Source organism: Cetorhinus maximus, chromosome 20, assembly GCF_964194155.1.
Source record: "Cetorhinus maximus chromosome 20, sCetMax3.hap1.1, whole genome shotgun sequence".
Taxonomy (NCBI): Eukaryota; Metazoa; Chordata; class Chondrichthyes; order Lamniformes; family Cetorhinidae; genus Cetorhinus; species Cetorhinus maximus.
In genome coordinates, this window is record NC_135898.1 from 14,728,051 (window position 1) to 14,746,945 (window position 18,895).

The 18,895-nt window shown below is 40.7% G+C and overlaps 2 protein-coding genes across 5 annotated transcripts in view; one reads left to right on the forward strand and one right to left on the reverse strand.

Annotated features, from left to right (window-relative positions):
• Positions 1 to 298: 298 nt before the first annotated feature.
• mrps24 (mitochondrial ribosomal protein S24) lies at positions 299 to 4,423 on the forward strand. Its single transcript, XM_078565601.1, has 4 exons — positions 299 to 389; positions 2,163 to 2,231; positions 2,787 to 2,898; positions 3,350 to 4,423. The coding sequence occupies exons 1-4, from the start codon at positions 348 to 350 to the stop codon at positions 3,631 to 3,633; spliced, it is 507 nt and encodes a 168-aa protein (XP_078421727.1). The 5' UTR covers positions 299 to 347; the 3' UTR covers positions 3,634 to 4,423.
• Positions 4,424 to 15,635: 11,212 nt separating this feature from the next.
• nsd3 (nuclear receptor binding SET domain protein 3) overlaps positions 15,636 to 18,895 on the reverse strand; it is a 76,162-nt gene continuing 72,902 nt past the window's right edge. For all 4 annotated transcript variants that reach the window (XM_078565604.1, XM_078565603.1, XM_078565605.1 and 1 more), the window contains one exon: positions 15,636 to 17,483. In XM_078565604.1, coding sequence (XP_078421730.1) covers positions 17,236 to 17,483 — 248 coding nt within the window. In that variant the 3' untranslated portion in view covers positions 15,636 to 17,235. The remainder of the gene's footprint in view (positions 17,484 to 18,895) is intronic.

Genomic DNA, 18,895 nt, shown 5'->3' on the forward strand with positions numbered 1-18,895 from the left:
CTCCATCTCGTGGACACGACGCTGCAAGAAAGCCTCGCCCTTCACACCTCACGACGCCTTCAAGCTCTCACCGGGGGCTCCGCAAGTTAAGCCGCGCCTGCGCGCGGCGCACCCGCCGGCAGCTGAGCCTGCGCGCGGCGCACCGCTCACCTGGCCCCCCCATCGCGCGAGCAAAGACCGTTGGTGACATCACCGCAAATTTGCGCCAACTCTTCTGCTCGGGGTTATTTTATTTTTGTAATTGAGTACCTCTTCATAACCATATATAAATACATAGACATAAACCAGGCGTCCGGAGATCATCGCAATCTTTTTAATGTGCGATCCCACAATCCTGTGCGTCTAATATGGCGGCGCTCGCAGTGTCTCGGAGTTGCTGTCAGCTGCCGGTAAAAGAATGTAGTTTAAACTGTTCACAATATTTTTATCATGTTCCTCGGTGTTAATACTTGCCTGTTGTCTCTGAAATTAGTTGCTGATGTTCATAACCAGCCGTGGGGGGAAGGGGTATTTTACCACAATTAACATTGATGGTAGTTGGGAGAATTGATTAAATGAAACACTGAATGGATGATTTATATATATATATATATATATATGTGAACAGAAAATGTAATTTAATCGGTCGGGGCAGACCATTCATCAGCATTCCATGTTTCTCTTGCTTCCCCTCACTTGTGTCTCAGAAGCTCCCGTCATAAACCTTTCACGACCACCGACTTTGAAAAGAGTTCCGATGAAGTCTTAGGAGCTTGAAACTCTATTTCTCTGTCCACAGATGCTGCCAGACCTGCCCATTTTTTCCAGCATTTTGTTAATATTTAAGTACTTCGAGTGTTGTCACTTATGATGTAGGAAACAGCAACCATTTTGCAAGAGCAAAATCCCACAGAAAGCAATGTTATGATGACCAGATAATCTGTTTCTGTGACGCTGATTGAGGACTAACTATTGGCCACCATAGCAGGGATAATACCTCCAGCGCTTCTTCAAAACATGCTATGGGATCTGTTACTTGTACCTGAGAGAGCTGACAGGGCCTCGGTTTATTGTTTGATCTGAAAGAAAATACCCTGAAAGTGCAATACTCCCTCAGCAGCGTACTAGAGCGTCAGCCTCTACTTTTGTACCCAACACCCGGAGTGGCACTTGAACCCAGAACCTTGTGACCAGCTGAGTCATGGCCTTGAACACTGCTGATATCAAATTCTTCTTTAATCAGTGCTGTTAATAATAGGGGAGATTTAAGGGTCAAAGACTGATCCTTAACCAAATCTGTCTATTTTTAGGCGTGTGATATATCAAACATGTTTTTTTTAAACTGTATGAGATTTGACTATTTTGTAACAGCTTCCAGTTAAAAGTGAAGGGAACCAAATTTATTTTTCCCGAAATTACAATTAACTTGTACAATCACCTCTGATAGAAAGACATTTGATTTAACACTGATCCATGTCAGAGGATGATTAAATGACCAGATATGCTTTTCCTTTCCTCCCTTGAAATGTTTCTTATTTCATCTCCACTATTAGTACTTGGCCTGTAGCCCAGAAATTGCAACAAGAGCTTGATTCCAGGTCTTTTGGAGAGAACATTTTAATAAATTTTGTACCCATCCTCAAGAACTGAATACTATATCACAAAGAAAAGGAGGAGACACAATCACTTAAACCAGTTAACCTGTGCTTTGCCTCAACACTGCCTGCCAGCTTCTGACACATATCTTGTTCTGTCTTTAGCCAGCATGCTCCTATCACTTGTTTGATCACCAAAATCAAATTGAGGTTTTGGGGAGAAATTCTTGAAACATCTTCCGAGAATTTGCTTAATCAGTTTGTTTCCATCCCGTCAAGGAAGGATGCAGTGCTAGATCTGGTTCTGGCCAACTGGCCTCCTGTACTGTAATATCCGCTCTAGTGCTACCATTTGTGAATTTATATTACCAAATTAACTGATCAGTCATGATAGAGATCAGCCTGCATAAAAGTCAAATTGTTTAGTCTAAATTAACAGTGGAAGACCAGTTTAAATAAAATTTGCTTTAGAGAAAAATCCTTGATTTAATGCTGTTATTTCATTAAGTTTGTAATTTAAGTTCAAGCTTTCTTAAAGCAAACAATAACCCAGTTTGAAGGCATTAACACTGTGAACTTGAATTTCAGGTTTTGTCATCTTGGCAATGTGGGATTGCATGGAGAAGAGGTATACAGACAACAGTACCATGCTTCAAGGTAAAAGGGTTACAATGATATTAGGATTGTATGGTTCTTATTCACTCTCCAGGAACTTGAAGTTAAATATCAGAGATCAGACTGAATTCATCTGTTGACCTGAGGTAAACTTGATGAACCTTTAACTGGTGGCAGATGGAGAAAACTTAGCAGGCAAAATTGAGATGGTGACGGCCGGGAGACCTGGGGAGAAATGGAATGGTAATTGACAGAGGTTATAGCTTTAAAGTCGTTCACTCATGGAGAAATTAGGTTAAATTTCTTCACATTGAGGGTTGTTCAGATTTGGATGCACTACCTGAAAGAGTGATGGAAGCAGATTCCACAGTAACTATCAAAAAATAAATAGACATGTACTTGATGGGTCTAATTGGCAGGGTTATGTACAAAAAGCTGGTGTGTGAGACAAATTAGACAGCACTTTCAAAGAGCTGGCACAGGCATGACATGGTGGTACTGTAAGATTTTATGGTTCTAGTTTTAATGGGAATGGTGAAAGAATAGACTAAAAGATTCTCAGTGTAACAAGGAAGACACTAAAATTCTTCTTTCTAGAACCGAGCTGCCCGTGTTCGTGTTGGCAAGGGTAATAAGCCAGTTACCTACGAGGAGGCACATCCACCTCACTTCATTGCTCACAGAAAAGGTTGGCTGTCTCAACATACCAGTAAGTGACTAGCAACTTTATTTTCTTTCTTTGAACATGATATTGCTCTCTGAGTATGGCTAATTGAGTAGAAAGTACCCCAAGAACTCCATAGAAGTTGGCGAGTTTATAAAAATACTTTGAAACTACATGAGGCAGTGAAATTGTTTACAGATTCCAAGTAAATAACTTCAACAAAACAGATTAGAGAACCAATGCATGTTAATATTAAATTGGATATGGTTGAAATTCAAACATTAATCTGCTTATGGTGTTCCAATTTCCAAATGTTCAACAATGTTAGTAAAGAAATAAGGATCACTTTCCACACAAGTGGCTCTAAGCAGTCCTGCCTGAGGGTGGTGCTGTTGAGAATTATCTAATAACACTTATGTGCTCTGGCATTAGATTAATTGCATTGGCAGCTTTCAAGCAACAGCAGAGGATACTAAATATTTTCATCTTGATTCAGGCAATCTGGATGGCGAAGAGGGAGCTGCAGAACGCACAATTGAAGATGTCTTCATCCGCAAGTTTATTTTTGGAACATTCCACGGATGTCTGGCCAATGAAGTGGTGTTGAAGAGAAGAGCGAACATCATTGTCATCTGCGCCATCTTCATTCAAAAATTGCCACCTCAAAAGTTCTATTTCCTAATAGGCTATACTGAGACTCTCCTCTCGTATCTGTATAAATGTCCTGTCAAGATGGAAGTTCAGACAGTGGATAAAAAGACTGTATACAAATACATCTGACCGTATGCACAAAAATCATGACTTACTGATATATGCTCCGTTATTCAAAGAGTCCTGTTGCCTGGTTGTTTTGTAATTAAGAAGAAAAACTGCTCTACTTGATATTTTGGATACCAGATGGAAAATGCTGCAGTAGTTTATATGGCGTACATATTTTTGTTTGCTACCTTTTCTAATTTTGTCCTTCTCAGAAATTATACTGTGTTTGTGCGCATTAAAACTTTGGGCTTTGTGGATGGAGGAGTCAGGCTCCTACCCTTGAGCTCCATGCCACCTCTAGTGCAAGAAGGCACTACAGAACTTACAGGGCATCTCAATGAAGGCCAGTAAATTACTGAACGTGTCCAATCATCTTTGGCTGCAGTTGCTCATTGGAGCACTCTGTCCGAAGAGAAATTGGAGGAACAGTTGGTCAAACTACTCAGAAGTACCACTTAATCCACTCTTGTTGGGGAAATGGTGATGTTGACATGTGAGTGAGGAAAATAAACTTTAAATGGGTGTGCAACAGGTCTTGGTATTCTTGGAATAGACCAGGGACACAGTTAAGACTGTTTCCTTCAGTAGCATTGGTTTGGGGCCAGGAAGGAAGTCTCTGAAATCTGCAGCATTTCCCATTTGGCAGCATTGTATGTCCCCGCTCCTGTAGTCACAGGGAAAGAAAAATTGTACCAGACTCATGTAAAATTCTAAATTACTTCATGACCATTTTACTGTTCAAGAGACTGTCTACCATTGTAATTGTACTATACAATTGAAGTGTTAATAAACAGCTTACTATAAAATCTTAGTACTGCATTTACATGGCTATAATCTATTCAGCAATTGTTGAATATTTTATCATAGTTTGCAAACATAAGGGAAAGATGATGTTCAACATGTTTCAACCATTAAGTTGGAGTAATTTATGCTGCCCTCTAATGGTGCTTCCCTTCATTTCAAGAAGACAGCAGCAAACGTGCATTTTTTTGGATATGAGATATTCTTTGGTAAACCCTTATAAGACAACTTCCTCATGAAGCCAGTATATTTTCAGGTTAAGGTCTCTTACATTCAGGTGGACAAAAAGGGTCTGAAGGCACAACTCAGCCTGAGTTATAGTGGAGTGACCACCAATGGTAGATCAGACCTGTCAGTGAAGTTGCACATACCGTGTGCTTATTTTCCTTTTTAATTCATTTGCAGTATTGTGGAGTGACTGGCAAGACTAGCATTTATTGACTATCCCTAATCTTTGAAAGTAGTAGCTACCTTCTTGAACCGTTGCAGTTCATTTGGTGTAGGTACCCCCATAGTGCTATTAGATTAGGGAGTTCCATGATTTTGACCAAATGACGAGGAAGTAACAGCGATTATAGTTCCAAATGACTAGGAGGGAACCTTGCAGGTGGTGCTCTTCCCATGGGCCTGTTACCCTTGCTAGAGGTCGGGGCTTTGAGAGGTGCTGTCAAAGAAGTCTTGTTAAGTTCTTGCACTGCACCTAGTAGCTGGTACACACTGCTGCCGCTGTGCAGTTGTGGTGGAGGCAAGGAATATTTAAGCTGGTAGAGGGGTCAATTAAGCAGGTTGGTTTATCTTGGATGGTGTCAAATTTCTCTGAAGTATTATTGAACCTGCACTCATTCAGGCAAGTGGAGAGTGAGTGTGCCTTGCAGATGGTGGAGCTGAGTTACTCTCCACAGAATTCCCCGCCTCTCACCTGCTCTTGTAGCCATAGTATTAAATGGCTGATGCAGTTCAGTTCCTGGTCAATGGTAACCCCAGCAATGTTGATGGTGGGGGATTCAGCAATAGTAATACCTTTGAACGTCAAGGAAGGGATGATTAGATTCTCTCTTGTTGGAGATGGTCACTGCCTGCTACTTCTGTGGCACAAATGTTACTTGTCACTTACCAGCTTAAGTCTGCATGTTATCCAGGTCTTGCTGCACATGGGAATGGGCTGCTTTAATATATGTAGAGTCGTGAACCGTACTGAAACATCCCCACTTCCAACTTTGTGAGGGGAAGGTCAATGATGAAGCAGCTGAAGATCGTGGAGCCAGGATTTCCTGAGGAAATCCTGTCGCCATGTCCTGGGACTGAGATGATTGACCTCCAACAACCACAACTTTTGTGCTCAGTATGACTGCAATCAGCAGAATTTTTCACAGTAGTATTGATTTAAATTTTCCTAGGGCTCGTTAAGGCTACATTCAGTGAAACGCTGCTCTGGGTCAAGGACAGTCACTCTCGCCTCACCTCTGGAATTCAGCTCTTTTATCCTTAAATGGACCAAGGCTGTGATGGGTGATCCTGGCTGAACCCAAACTGAACAATGGTGTGCAAGCGGTTGACAGCACTTTCATCACTTTGCTGGTGTTTGAGAGTTGGTAGATGGGATGGTACTTGGTTGTATTAGATTTTTTCTTCTCTTTGTGGACATGACATACCTTAGTAATTTTCCATTGTTGTAGCTCTACTGGAACAGCTTGGCCAGTGAACACAAACCTTGGGCCACAGCTATGATATCAGGGCCTAAACCTTTGCTGTAACCAGTGTGTGCAGCTGTTTTTCATACCACTTGGTCTGAGTTGAATACATTGAAGACTGGTTTCTGTGATGGTGGAAACCTCCACTCCACACTTCTGGCTGAAGATTTTCTTCCCCCGTTTCGATCACTTCCAGTGCAATGCTACCATCAAACACATCTTCAACTTCTCCCTTTTCAGCAGTCTGAAGAAACTACTCCTCCTTCTATTCTTCAAACACCAGCTCCACTTCCCACAGTACCTTCCTTGTGCAAGCTCAGGAGATACACCCATTACTCTTTCATCTCTTCCTACACACTCCTTCATGCAGATGACAGCTCTAAAGGACATAAATGCATTATTTAAAATACAAGTTAATGTAGTGCAACATCCCAAGGTTCTTCATAGGTGCATCATAGAGGAGGAGAGGTGGTACCTCGCAATGATGCGGATAAGTTTAGGAATGAATTTCAGAGTTTAGACCCGGAGTAGCTAAGGCCAATGGTGGAGCAATTAATATTGGGGATGCTCAGTCCACCAGTATCGGAGAAGTTAAATTTCAGCTTTGATGGAAATGTGCTTTAAATTACACTGCTTAGGAATTATGTTTGATAATATTTTAATTTGCAAAATCACAAATCTAAAATCTTCCATGAACCAGAGCATTCCATGCTGAAAATGAGCTGGATTCAAATATTTTGGGGAAGATTTTTCCTGTTTGTAAATCTGTTTAGTGAATGCATATCTAATATTACTACAACATGCCCCTGCACCACCCACCCAAAGTGTTATTCTATGTGACCTTGCCCAAATTCTATACATATCTTTAATTTTAAAGATTAGAGGTTGCAGGGATGACTGTGTGTGCAGTTGGACGTGATCCACTGAACTCAAAGTGTGTTTGGACATCTCGAGTGTAACTGAGGTTCAACAAACTCTAGTCTTTGATGGCTCCCCTCAAATTGCATCAGTTCAAACCTGTGCATTAAACTGCATCTGCCCTGTGTCTGCCCATTTTACATCATGAAAATTCACAGCTGTTTCAGGTTGGAAGGCAAACACACGGTCTGCTCATATAGCATTTCCACACCTTCCAACATCCCTCAAATTAGACATGATGAAAAAAGTTCACAGAATTATGAACCCAATCCCAACCCTGTAGGCAGCTGAAAATGGAATATTTATTCTGTTGGCCAAACTGGCTTCCGAGATCCACAGCCTTTCCATTCACCAAGCTGCACATTATACCATTGGAGCATAACAAGATGCCAAACTCTCAAGATGTTACTGAACATCATTTTCCTCATGCCTTGCACATGGTGAACACTCCAACCCCTTGTCTGGCCTTTATATCTGCTCCTCGACCTCTTACTTTGGAAGCGGAGCTTGCTTTCCATTAACCCCTCTACCTCCCCAATTCATGCCCCCTTGGAGTTCTTAGTTAATATCTCTCCCTTCCATCTCTGTTGAATGACAAAGTCTGTTTCCTTACACTGGGCTCTGAGGCTGGTCCAATTCAGCAGGCAGTTCCAAAATTAATCAACCTATGTTTCTTACCTTTTGAGACCCATTCACAGTTTTAAAATCCACACTTGACCTTCCCAGTGTACTGAGCTCTATTTTTCATTCCTCCCTCGAGTGGCTTCAAGCCCGTACAGCTGGAAAATATTTTTAGTACTTAGATTAGCTTGTAGCAGAAAAACAGACCATTCGGCCAAACTGATCCACACGAACCTCCTTCCCTAATTCAGTTAACTATATCAACGTATTCCTTTCTCCGTCATATGTTGAACAAGCTCCATCTTAAAAGCAGCTGTTTCCTGGGCCTATTAGGTTGACGCAACAAAACTTGTACTTATCTGGAGCCTTTAATCTAACTAAACGTTCCATGGTGCTTCAGTCTAGTTGTAAAGCAAAATAACTCGCAAGTACTTAATGTCCACACACTCTGATGTTCTTCAAAGAATGATCCATTTGCTACGACTTGCAAAATGGAGCCATTTTTATTTTGCCTATCACTTGATTTGGATTGGGTCTTACCCTGAGGGTTTAAAACAGAAGGTGACCCCGGTAGTTCTTCCAACCACTTGCACTTCTGCCCCACACTAAGGCTGGATAAAAAACAATTGAAAATAAGGAAAAACACAGTCTCATTCACTTCCTCTTTGCAGATATTGTGCCCTCTGATTATAGTAGGGAATTTGTGAAGCATTGTTAACTTTGATCAACAATGCTCACATCCAGATTGTGCCACCATTGCCCCAAGATGGTGATGGTGGGCCCTCTCTTTGAACTACTACAATCTTTATGATGATGGCGCTGTCAGTATTATTGGTTGATTTACTAAACAGTGAGGTGGTTGGAGAGAGTGACACATCAGGTTACATTGTCCAGTAAGTGTGTTGAGCATTGATCATCTGGACATTCTTTCCCACCTTTCTTTCTCTACATCACTCAGTGATACAAAGCACCCCTGTTTCCCGCAATAGCGTGGAGACAATTCTTGGCATTCCTGGGGAAAGCAAATTTTTGGATGCCCAAAGTCCAATGCATCATAACAGAAAAATCTGTTCAGGCAATCAAGCAGGTTCTTTCACTGATCTGTGTAGGGGTTATGGTCTCCTCTTCTGTCCAATTTACCTTGCAAATCTGGAATGTTTCTGCACGATTTTTCATTGATCACTCCTTCCCCTCCAAAGTGAAGTCCAGCCCTGGTTTTGGTTTGCAATTTCAATTAAGATTAATCTTTTATGTTTATTCCTTTGTCTGCCCTCTCTGCTACCACCTTCAAAACCAATGATTCCCTTGCTGGCCTCCCAACTGCAATCCATAAACTCCAAAGTGAACTAAACTCAGCTATCACAACCGACTCTGCACAAAGTTCCATTTGCCCATCACCTTGTCTGCTCTGAGCTGCATTGGCGCACCATCTCCCAACACCTTCAATTCAAATCCTTGTCTGGAATTTCTCCAGAGATTTTTTTCCATCTCTACTAACCCCTCCAGCCCACAAATTCTATTCTGAATGCTCCATTCCCCCTGCACTTCAGCACACTGTGTATGTCTTTCTGTCTCTGCAGCCACCTCAGTCTGACATTTTGGAGCTCGCTCCTGAGCTTCCTCAAAATTTAACAATTTGACCTAGCTTTCAAGTCATCCCTCTTACTCTCCCATCTGTCTCAGCCTCAAATGTTATTTGTAAAACATGTATAGATTTTTTTTAAAAAGACACTAAAAGTACATTTTGGTTGCCTCTATTAAACAAGCAGAGAAAGCAGACCCTCCATTTGAACACTGAGAACTGTTTATTGAAATTAAAATCAAGCAAGTCTGAATTTTTTTCCCTTTCAGATCAATGGAATGTCATTACAAATCTTCAAAATGAACCTTTTATGAAAGCAAACCATGGCAAAATTCCAATTTTAATCTGAAATAAAATTTTCTTTAAGAAAAAGAGCCATCTCAGTGACTAATCATATACAAAAAGAATTTAAACAATCCTACATTCAAACACATAGAATACAGTCACAGGCTAGATTACAAGCAGTCCAATTAGTGAGGAGAGGGGCGATGTCCATGTACATTCAGTAAAGCTGCAAGTTTTCACACTCTGTGCAATTACATGTGGAAATGACAAGGTTTAAGAGCAGCATTCCGCAAACTCTGAACAGCAACAGGTCATCTTTGCAACAATACACCCCAAGTGGTTCGATAAGGGAAGTTAGTGTTTGTGTGTTGTCAGCATTGTGAATCCCTAAATCCTGTCTTTGTTTACAAAGCAGTTAGATTTTCTCCAAAAAGGAAACATGCTCAGCAATAACAAGCTGTACGAATGTCATATTTTAAATAAATGGGAAATACAAAAAGAATCTGTTTTTGATTGCTGTGCAACTTTATCCTATTGTACATAATATTTGCAAGAAACACTTCATGACCTGATAATGAGCTATATTGACTTGCAATTAGTCAACATTCCATGGCGTTACAAAAATATACTGCAGCACTGTCTACCTATAAATAAAATTACAAAAACAAATATAACTGTGAAATAATACAGAACTTTCAAGTAATAAAAAATATTTTAGACACTTTGTGTGAAGCCAGGTAAAAGGAGAGCAACTGTTTAGTACCAGTGATGATTCTTATTAATCAACACCCTTTGAGTTGGATTTTACTGCATTTTCTCTCGCAAATGCAGCTTTACAGCATCCAAAAGAAGTAAGCTTTAAGTGCAATATGTTTTCTGAACCTTTTAGATGCTGTTTAAAAAAAAAAGGACACAAAAACCCCTTGCTCTGTCAGGACTAATCCAAATGTCTGAGGGCCTATTTGTACCACATTGTCAGCATCATTGAATAGCCACATAGGCATTGCTGCCTGATTCTGGAGTCAGACTGTGATGCTGGAGGGCCAATAGCTTAAGGATCACGGCAAGTGAGATTCTGGCAGCACTTAAGTTGGGCTACCCCTCCCATGAGAACTTCCCTCAGACGCTTCTCTCAACATGCCCATTAGCTCTTGAAGGCTGGCCTCTCTCCAAACATTTGAAGAACTGGCAAAGGGCCAGTTGACATTGTACGCCTATCTAGAAATGGACACTGGAGCTGGCGATCTCACATCTCAAGTGACACTACAACTAGAGCCTGCAAGTGCACTCTGGGCTTTGTGCCTGAGGCCTCTACTCCTACAGCATGTATAGCCTGCCTGACCAGAGAAACATCCTATCAAAACAACTTCATACTCTTATGATTTCATTGTTTAGTTTTCAAAGTGTGAACTTTCATTTAAAACAAGTCCATATACTGATCGCAAAGTGCTTTATTTCATGGCGTTTTGTTCATTAACCTCCTCCCCTCAGTTTCGAATCTTCAAATACAGTTCTGAAAACTGGCAGATGAGATTTACATTCCCCACAAACAACATTCACCTGTACCTTTTTGGTGGCTCAATGATTAGATCATGCTTTGAAAACAGAGCAACAGTTGACAAAGCATCATCATCCTACAGGATTGGCGAAGACTGCACAAAGTCATCATTCTCACGGACTTCACCAAAAAAATCGGAGATCCACTGCAAAGCCTGCTCTCTTGCACTGACTTCTAACCCAAGCAACAAGCCATGCCTGATTGTTACTGTGAGGACGCCCCTTGCACCCAATAACAATCTGCCCTTTCCCAAAGTCATAACTCTCTTTGCTTCTCTTGTAAACACATGATAAATGGCATTCTTTTCCAGAACTGCAACCAGCCAAGAGCAATGCAAGACAAGGCAGGATAGCCACTTCAACTGATTGTTCCTAGAATGGCTATCACTCTTGCTTGGTCAAACCTGAATAACCCAATCTTGTAGTACATCATTATCGAATGTGCAATCTCTTGCAGAAATAGATTTGTCGGAGTTCACCATTTTGTTTCCCTCAATCCCTTCTCTTCCACCTTAATGTGACCAGGACCCATGTCCTTTCATAGTATCACACAGCGTCATGGCTTAATTAAGACTCATTGACATTGTGCTTGAAGAAAATCTCAAAAGAACACAAATAAGTTAAAGCAATGCTGTACATGTATAACTTGTTCCCCTTTCTAACAAAGATTGAATTGCTAAACTTGCCCCCAAATTTCTGTCTTTTTCTTTGTAGTTCTCACGATAAGTAGTTTCAACTGTTTTACCCGAATCCTAGGCTTTCAAACTTTGTACATTTAATGTTTCAGTTATTGTGTTCAAATCTGCTGATGACTAAATTCTATCTAGATATAAAAATCTTGAGACCAATCACACATTCTTAATTAGAGCGACTATGCTTCTCCAACCAAAGAATGTTATAGTATAAGGGATAACAGGCCAGGGCCCAGGAAGAGTAAACAAACTTCGAGACATCCGCCTTTCTGTACAGAATGGAACGCTTTATAGGTTCAAACCCTGTTCACATGTTTCACATATTTACATGATTATTATACAATAAAAGACTAACATTTAATTAATAAAACGCTCCTCCCACCGACCAACTGGTATTGAGCATTACAATCTAGAACAATGATAAGACACCCTTTTCCATCAGGTGATGCGAAGCAACTGAACTAAAACTAGCAGGATATGGGGGGGGGGGGACGCAATTAATATTCAAATATTGAAACCAATACTCTTAACAAAACATGGCTTAGAACATCATTCTTGGGTGCAATTAAGGTTTCAATTTTCCTCCTCGAAGTGGTCCAGACCCTTCCCATTGGATTCACAATCATCCCTTAATATTTTATAATGTTGTGAGCAATAAGCATTCTGCAAAAGTATTCGGAGCATGGCCTTCCAACCAGAGGGAATTTTTTTTTAAACTAGCATAAAGTGTTGAAAGCACAAAGGCATGTCACATTTTCTGCCTGCTTAGAGACTCCCTTTTTGGGCCTCCTGTTTTCAAAAACTCTTTTCTTCATTTAGGAAATCTTCAGTGCTGTCAAGCAAGCACATGTAGATTCAATAATCAATGCAGGCAATCTCATAGAAATGAGGGAAGAGTTAAGCTTAAGAACCTGCTATCCTGAGAACAATTAGCCTGGGACTCATTTGCATGCTTTGCTTTTTCCTATCACCCAATAACATTTACACATAGCACCCCTGATTCAGCACCCCAAGAGGCAATGCAAATTCCTATCTATTCAAACAGATGAATTGCAGAGATTTTTTTTCAATCATAAACTTCCTATCTGGCATATCCCAGACTTATCACAGTAAATACTCTGTTCAAAGATTCCTCATCACTGTAAATGCATCCCACAAGCCATGCGCAACCCTTTGCCAGACGTTTTCAATATATTTTCATTTATTAAGGACAACACATCGATGATACAAGCCATTGTCAATTAAAAGACTAAGCTTCAACATTCTTGGAAATACTCCTCTCTCCTCCCCCCACCTGTGTTGGATCACAAGTTGGCAGTTCACAAACTAGGACATCGAGGAAACACAAAGCATCATTTGAATTTCTATATTAATTTTTTTTTTTTACATCCTATTGACATAAACCCATACCAGTCAACAACAGTCAAAAAATACCAAAAAAAGAGAAAGTTAGTGCCACATGACATACAATCCAACCATTAAGTCACAGATGACAGCACACTTTCAAACTAATGCACTGAGTTTTAAGCCAAAGGTGAGCAATGAGTCAAGGGTAAAGGATCAACTTAACTGATATACCACCAGCTCACCAGCCCATGCATGCCATGTTAAAGCTCAGTTTTCAAATGATATTTGTGGAAATTGAGGAACCTTTATTACACCCTTCTCTCCTCTCCAAAATATGCTTCATCTTAACACTTCTTGTTCAACAAACTGCTGAGCAGGGCAGCAAAGGCTGGAACGGGGGGTGCATGGTGGAGGGGAGGATGTGTTTTCCCTGCCCAACTTTGAGGCTTAGTTCTGACCACCAAAGTCAGTGCTTGCACCTCCCTCCACCCCAATCTCCGTGTACTGCCCATGAAAGCTTGGCTGACATGAAAGACTACATTCCTGTCATTTTAAAACCGCTGCTCAATGGACATGCACAATGCTCAAAGACCCTTTGTGTCAAAAAAAAAGACTGCGTGCATATGGGTTTCAACCAATTTATAAAACTGTTATTAAAATGCTAGCTCTGACTGCAGAAGGGAAAAGGATCACCATGCAGGTAGACAAACTGAGTTAGCTTGCTGGACTGGTGGCACATTGCACAACCACAGTCACCATGTAGTGTATTTCTTGTTACAATTGCACGACAAAATGAAAAGTCTCAGCAGAGGTACACACAAGGTAGTTATAGTTCCTAGGTCAGCGCTGTGAGCTATTTTCTGGGAGAAATGAGTCAAGTTGTCCAATTATGAAACAAAAACCCTGCAGGTTTGCATGCATTTGTGGAAAACAGGTGGGGGGGGGGGCGCGCAGGTGTCAATCAGGCCTACAGCCCTTACTTAGGACTGCTGAGCAGTGGTCACTGGAGCTGTGGTGACTCAAAGATCAATTTTTACATGTCTAAGACATCTATCCTTATTCTCTGTGGTCTGCCTATGAGGTCACCCTAGATGAGAAGTAGCTGTACTTTCTTCAGTCTTCCCATGGATTTGGCAGGGTGATGTATTACTCAAACTCTCGTCTATAATACTAACAAGTCTAAGCATGGGTGGTGGGTGATTTATTGAACAGGGCAAAGTGGGAGCAGGGGACGCACAGTAACCATATCTATCCCCGGGAACAACTTAGTGCAACAACCCAGCTAGGACAAGACACTTTCACATGTTCCTTCCATGGGCTTGATTTAAAAAGAAACTTGAGACTTCCAGCTGTTCTCCCACTTGAGTATGATCTCAGACTCAGTGGGAGAGACAGAGAGGGGGAAAGATAAAGTGCAGCCATGTAAGATTAAATTAAAAATCTCATTCAAAATGAACATAGTTTCATGTAAAAATCTTTGTTGAAAAAGCACAAACAGAAAATGGAAGTTGAAATGTAAAACTGATAAATCCGGGAGGAGTCTAAAGTAGTCTAACAAACAGAATGCAGCGAAAGAAACAAAATTGGTTTGGGCAAAAGCAATCAGATGAGGGAGGAGAGAAAGTCACTTCAATAAGCATCTTACATTTCCTTCCAGCATAGTTTGTGTACTGATTATGGCGAGTGGAAATCTCCCCTTGGTAGTAACGAAAATCCTACAAAAACTGAGACGGAGTGACACCGCTACCCACTGCAAAAATCTCAACATTGTCCATCTATCCAAGTAGACTGGACACACACTTCACTTCTGAAGAAGAGTCATACGAACTCAACATTATCTCTGCTTCTCTCTCCACAGACCTGCTGAGTTTTTCCAGCATTTTCTGTTTTTATTACACATTTCACTTATTTTCAAGTCCCACTTGGAACTGGAGACAGCAACATACTTAAATTGGAGGTTGATTGCAAATGGAATGCAAGAGACAGATGCGGTTCCAGACAATTTTGGGAATGAAGAGACCTGCAGTTTGGAACCAGAGGAAGATTCCCCCTTCCTCATCTATCTCCCATCAGCTGCCATTTTATCTAATATCTATATACATTGGTGCACAAAGACCACACTAAGCAAAGATGGAACATGGAAATCCAATGTTCTCAACCAAAAGATGCATTTGTAAAATTGGCCAATTTTAGGTTCACGATCCTGTACACATCTGCCAATAGACAGTTACTCCTTTTGTTGTTGCTGGTTTTAGAAGGGATTGACACAGCTAACAGTCAGGGAGGGAGTCTCCGAAAGTAGATAGTACTCAATAGTCACAGCTCAGCCATGAGCCACTGGAAGAAAATTCAAAGTGGGAAAGCAAATGAGTGAAAAAGATGATAAAATTCAGTTCAAGCAACTGAGGAAACTTGGCAGTTTTACCGAGACATTTTTCAACAGATACCCTGAATTTGCAACACGTAGACATGTGATGGATGAGGAAGGTTTTTTTTGCCATTAAATACAATGCGTGAATAACGCTGAAAAACAAATATCACAAGTTTATTCTACCGAAGTTCTAGTATCAGAACGTGATAGGTATAAGGTTATTTTAAATATACAGACATATTTAAATGTTTATTATATACAGGAGTACTTCAGCATAGAATCATAGATTCACAGTTAAGGTTAAGACGAGATTTAATGGAAGTGTTCAAAATTATGAGGAGTTTTGGTAAAGTACAGAGTGAGAAACTGTTTGCATTGGTGGGGGATTGTGGGGGAGTGGGGAGTCAGTGACCACAAGACAGATTTAACATACAGGCAAACTGGCAAAAGAAGGAGGGAAGATGAGGAGATTTTTTTCTGCACAGCAAGTTATGATGATCAAGAATGCATTTGCCTGAAAGGATGGTGAAAGCAGATTCAACAGTGACGAAGGAGCAAAAGAAAACTTGGGTGGCTCTTTCAGAGCGGGCACAGGTGTGTTGGGCCAAATGGCCTCCTCTGCGCCACATATGATTCTATGATTCTAGGAGTACTTTCAGTCAGTAAGAGCATTTTAGTTGTCCATAAAACACTCTGTTAAGAGTAAAGATGACACTTCAGTTTTTTTTTTAAAAATCATGATTTTTTTGATCATAATTTTGCTTTTTACATATAAATGTATAAAAATAATAAAATCACATCAACGTAGCCATAATGGTAGTGCTGATAACAGAAAATATGAACTCCAAAAAGGCAGAACTCAAATTAGAATGCTCACTCATACATGGAGAAAATACGACCGTAAATATCAATAAAAATTACAATTAAAACGTGGGAAGTACATTCCACACTTGAATATCAGATGACATCCGAAGCCACAAAGGTCAAAGCTGGGGCTATTTGCATTATCTGAACCTCAAAGAAAACATGACACTACCAGCTACTGTTAGGCTTCATACCTGTATACTGTGCTGGGATTTAAACCCTTTCATATTCTCTTCCTTGCCCTGTCAAAGCTTGAGGCTCAAGAACTGTTCATCTGGCAGTTTACGATTGCTTCTAACGTGGGTTTTATTTTCCTGCTCCTGGTATTAGCAGATCCTGGTGGTCCACTGCAAGGTTCTTCAAAATTAACAAAGTGCTGTACATAATCCACTTTCCATCTTTAGACTGGGGGCAGGTGGGGGATGTTGGGTGTCAGATTTCTCATTTTGACCACCCAAACAAATTCTTATATTGTCCATTCTTTTCTACCCCCACACCCTCCCCTACCCACTACTATTAATTTTAATTTAAACATGAATCAAACAAGCTACATAGCATTATCCTTAGATTTTGGTTTTTAGTGGATAAGGGCAAGTTTTTCTTCCGACATCAAGAATCGGACACAAATACCACTAAACACGAACAATTTAGAGAAAGACAAAAATGAGCACTGTTTCCTGTCGTTACAATAATTCTTCAAGGACAATTGTCACCTTGAGGCGTCCAAAACAAAAAAAAATAATCAAAACAATCTTTTGGTCATCTTTACTTACTCCCTCGGAATCTGAGTTTTCCACTCTGCATTATGTACAATCCCCAGAGCCCTTTATAGCAGAACACTAAAGGTTGCCCTGATAAGTACTGCAAGTCCATGACATCTCCATTTGGAAGCATTCACTCGGTGGTTTCCTCACCGGTGTCCTCAGCCGCTGAATTGTTCTGAAGGCTGACGGAGGACGACGAATCAAATTCTGTTGGGCAGTTTGGGTCGTGCTCAGAGCAGCAGAGGCGGCCGTCCAGCGCTGAAGCAGTCAAGGCTCCCTTCTGGTGCTCCTTGCAGTAGGAGTTTGGGCAGAAATCGCAGAAGGAGGTGGATGATTTACCACACTCGTCGCAGTGGTGCCAAGGGCATTCCCATTTCCCTAGGGATAAGAGAAAATATGGATGGGAATTGTAAGAAATAAAATCACAAATTCATTATTTGCTTTCTGCATCTTATAGCCCTCTATGTGCTTCCAACAAAGGGTTCATCCTGGTGATCCTCCGTACATGCTCCAGATAACAGTTGTGCCCACTCCCTTCACAGCTGAATTGGAATACAGACTTACTCAGGATATTGGACACAATACCGTTACCAAAGATTAATCTGCCGTGATATTTTACCAAAAAGAATAGTTGAGGTTTCTTTTACCCCTTTCAGCCTGACTTCTATGTCACAGTGAAGCTGTTCCATACTGTGCCACTGGTCCGAGTGATTACATGTTTATCACTTGTGTTCAAAGTGAAAAAAGAATTTTGAATTAAGCATGCAGGTACAATGTTGTAGGGCGATTTTTTTTACCTAGTATAGTAATACACTAAGTGAAAACAACGGAAGCTTGAAACCATAAGAGTTTTACGTCCTTTCTTTTTTTCCCTGTCTCCATGCACCACACGACTTCTGCCAGCCAATTCACAATCATATAAATTACTTCCTCTCTCAATTAACACCCAGCCAATCTACCAAAGAGACGACCAATCTGTGCTTTTCCTTTTGCTCAAAGCACTCCAGAGGCCACAAGATGTATAAAGCAGTCAGTGTTCTCTCCTATGAAAGAAGCTTAGTGTCTCCTCCTGTTTCCCCCACATCCCACCCACTCCCCATCAAGTTGCCCTGCTAACATTGAGAAATCACAAGATGCAAGCAACAACCTAAAAAAATCTATTCACTGACATTTTCTTAAGCTGCATGCAACACAATAGCAACGAGTGATGAACTGAACCTGAGTCACGGAAATCCTGATTAAAGTGCTGATTTGCAATTTGCACACCCAGTATCTATTCAGATCCCCTTACTAATCACACCCAAAGCATACAGATTGAAGTTACAGAAAACTGATCAATGTACATTATGGGAACGCATTTTAGGTGGCTTTTCAGGATGCTTGAATGAATACACGATTCTCACAAAACCTGGTTTACAACAGTTAAACTTGTGTGAAAGGATGGTAAATTTTCAGTCAGCTGCTTTTTCTTCAAAAGGATAAATTTACAACAGATGGTGGTCGGAACTTCCTCACTCAAAGGGTGATGAGCTCCCAGAATAATTCACCAGGTCGGGTTGTAGAACTGCAGGCTTAAGTGGCACACAGCTGGATGTCAAGGACACAAATGTCCATAATCACAGCAATGTACCTTCATATAGTTCCTTGCAAATATGTAACATTTTAACATGCGCTAACCCTAAAAAGTACTGTGGCTAAAACAACAATGTTAATAGTGCCTTAGTATTTTCATTATCTTCTTCTAAAACATAACATGAAACAGGGGTATAGAATATATTTTTAAGATACAT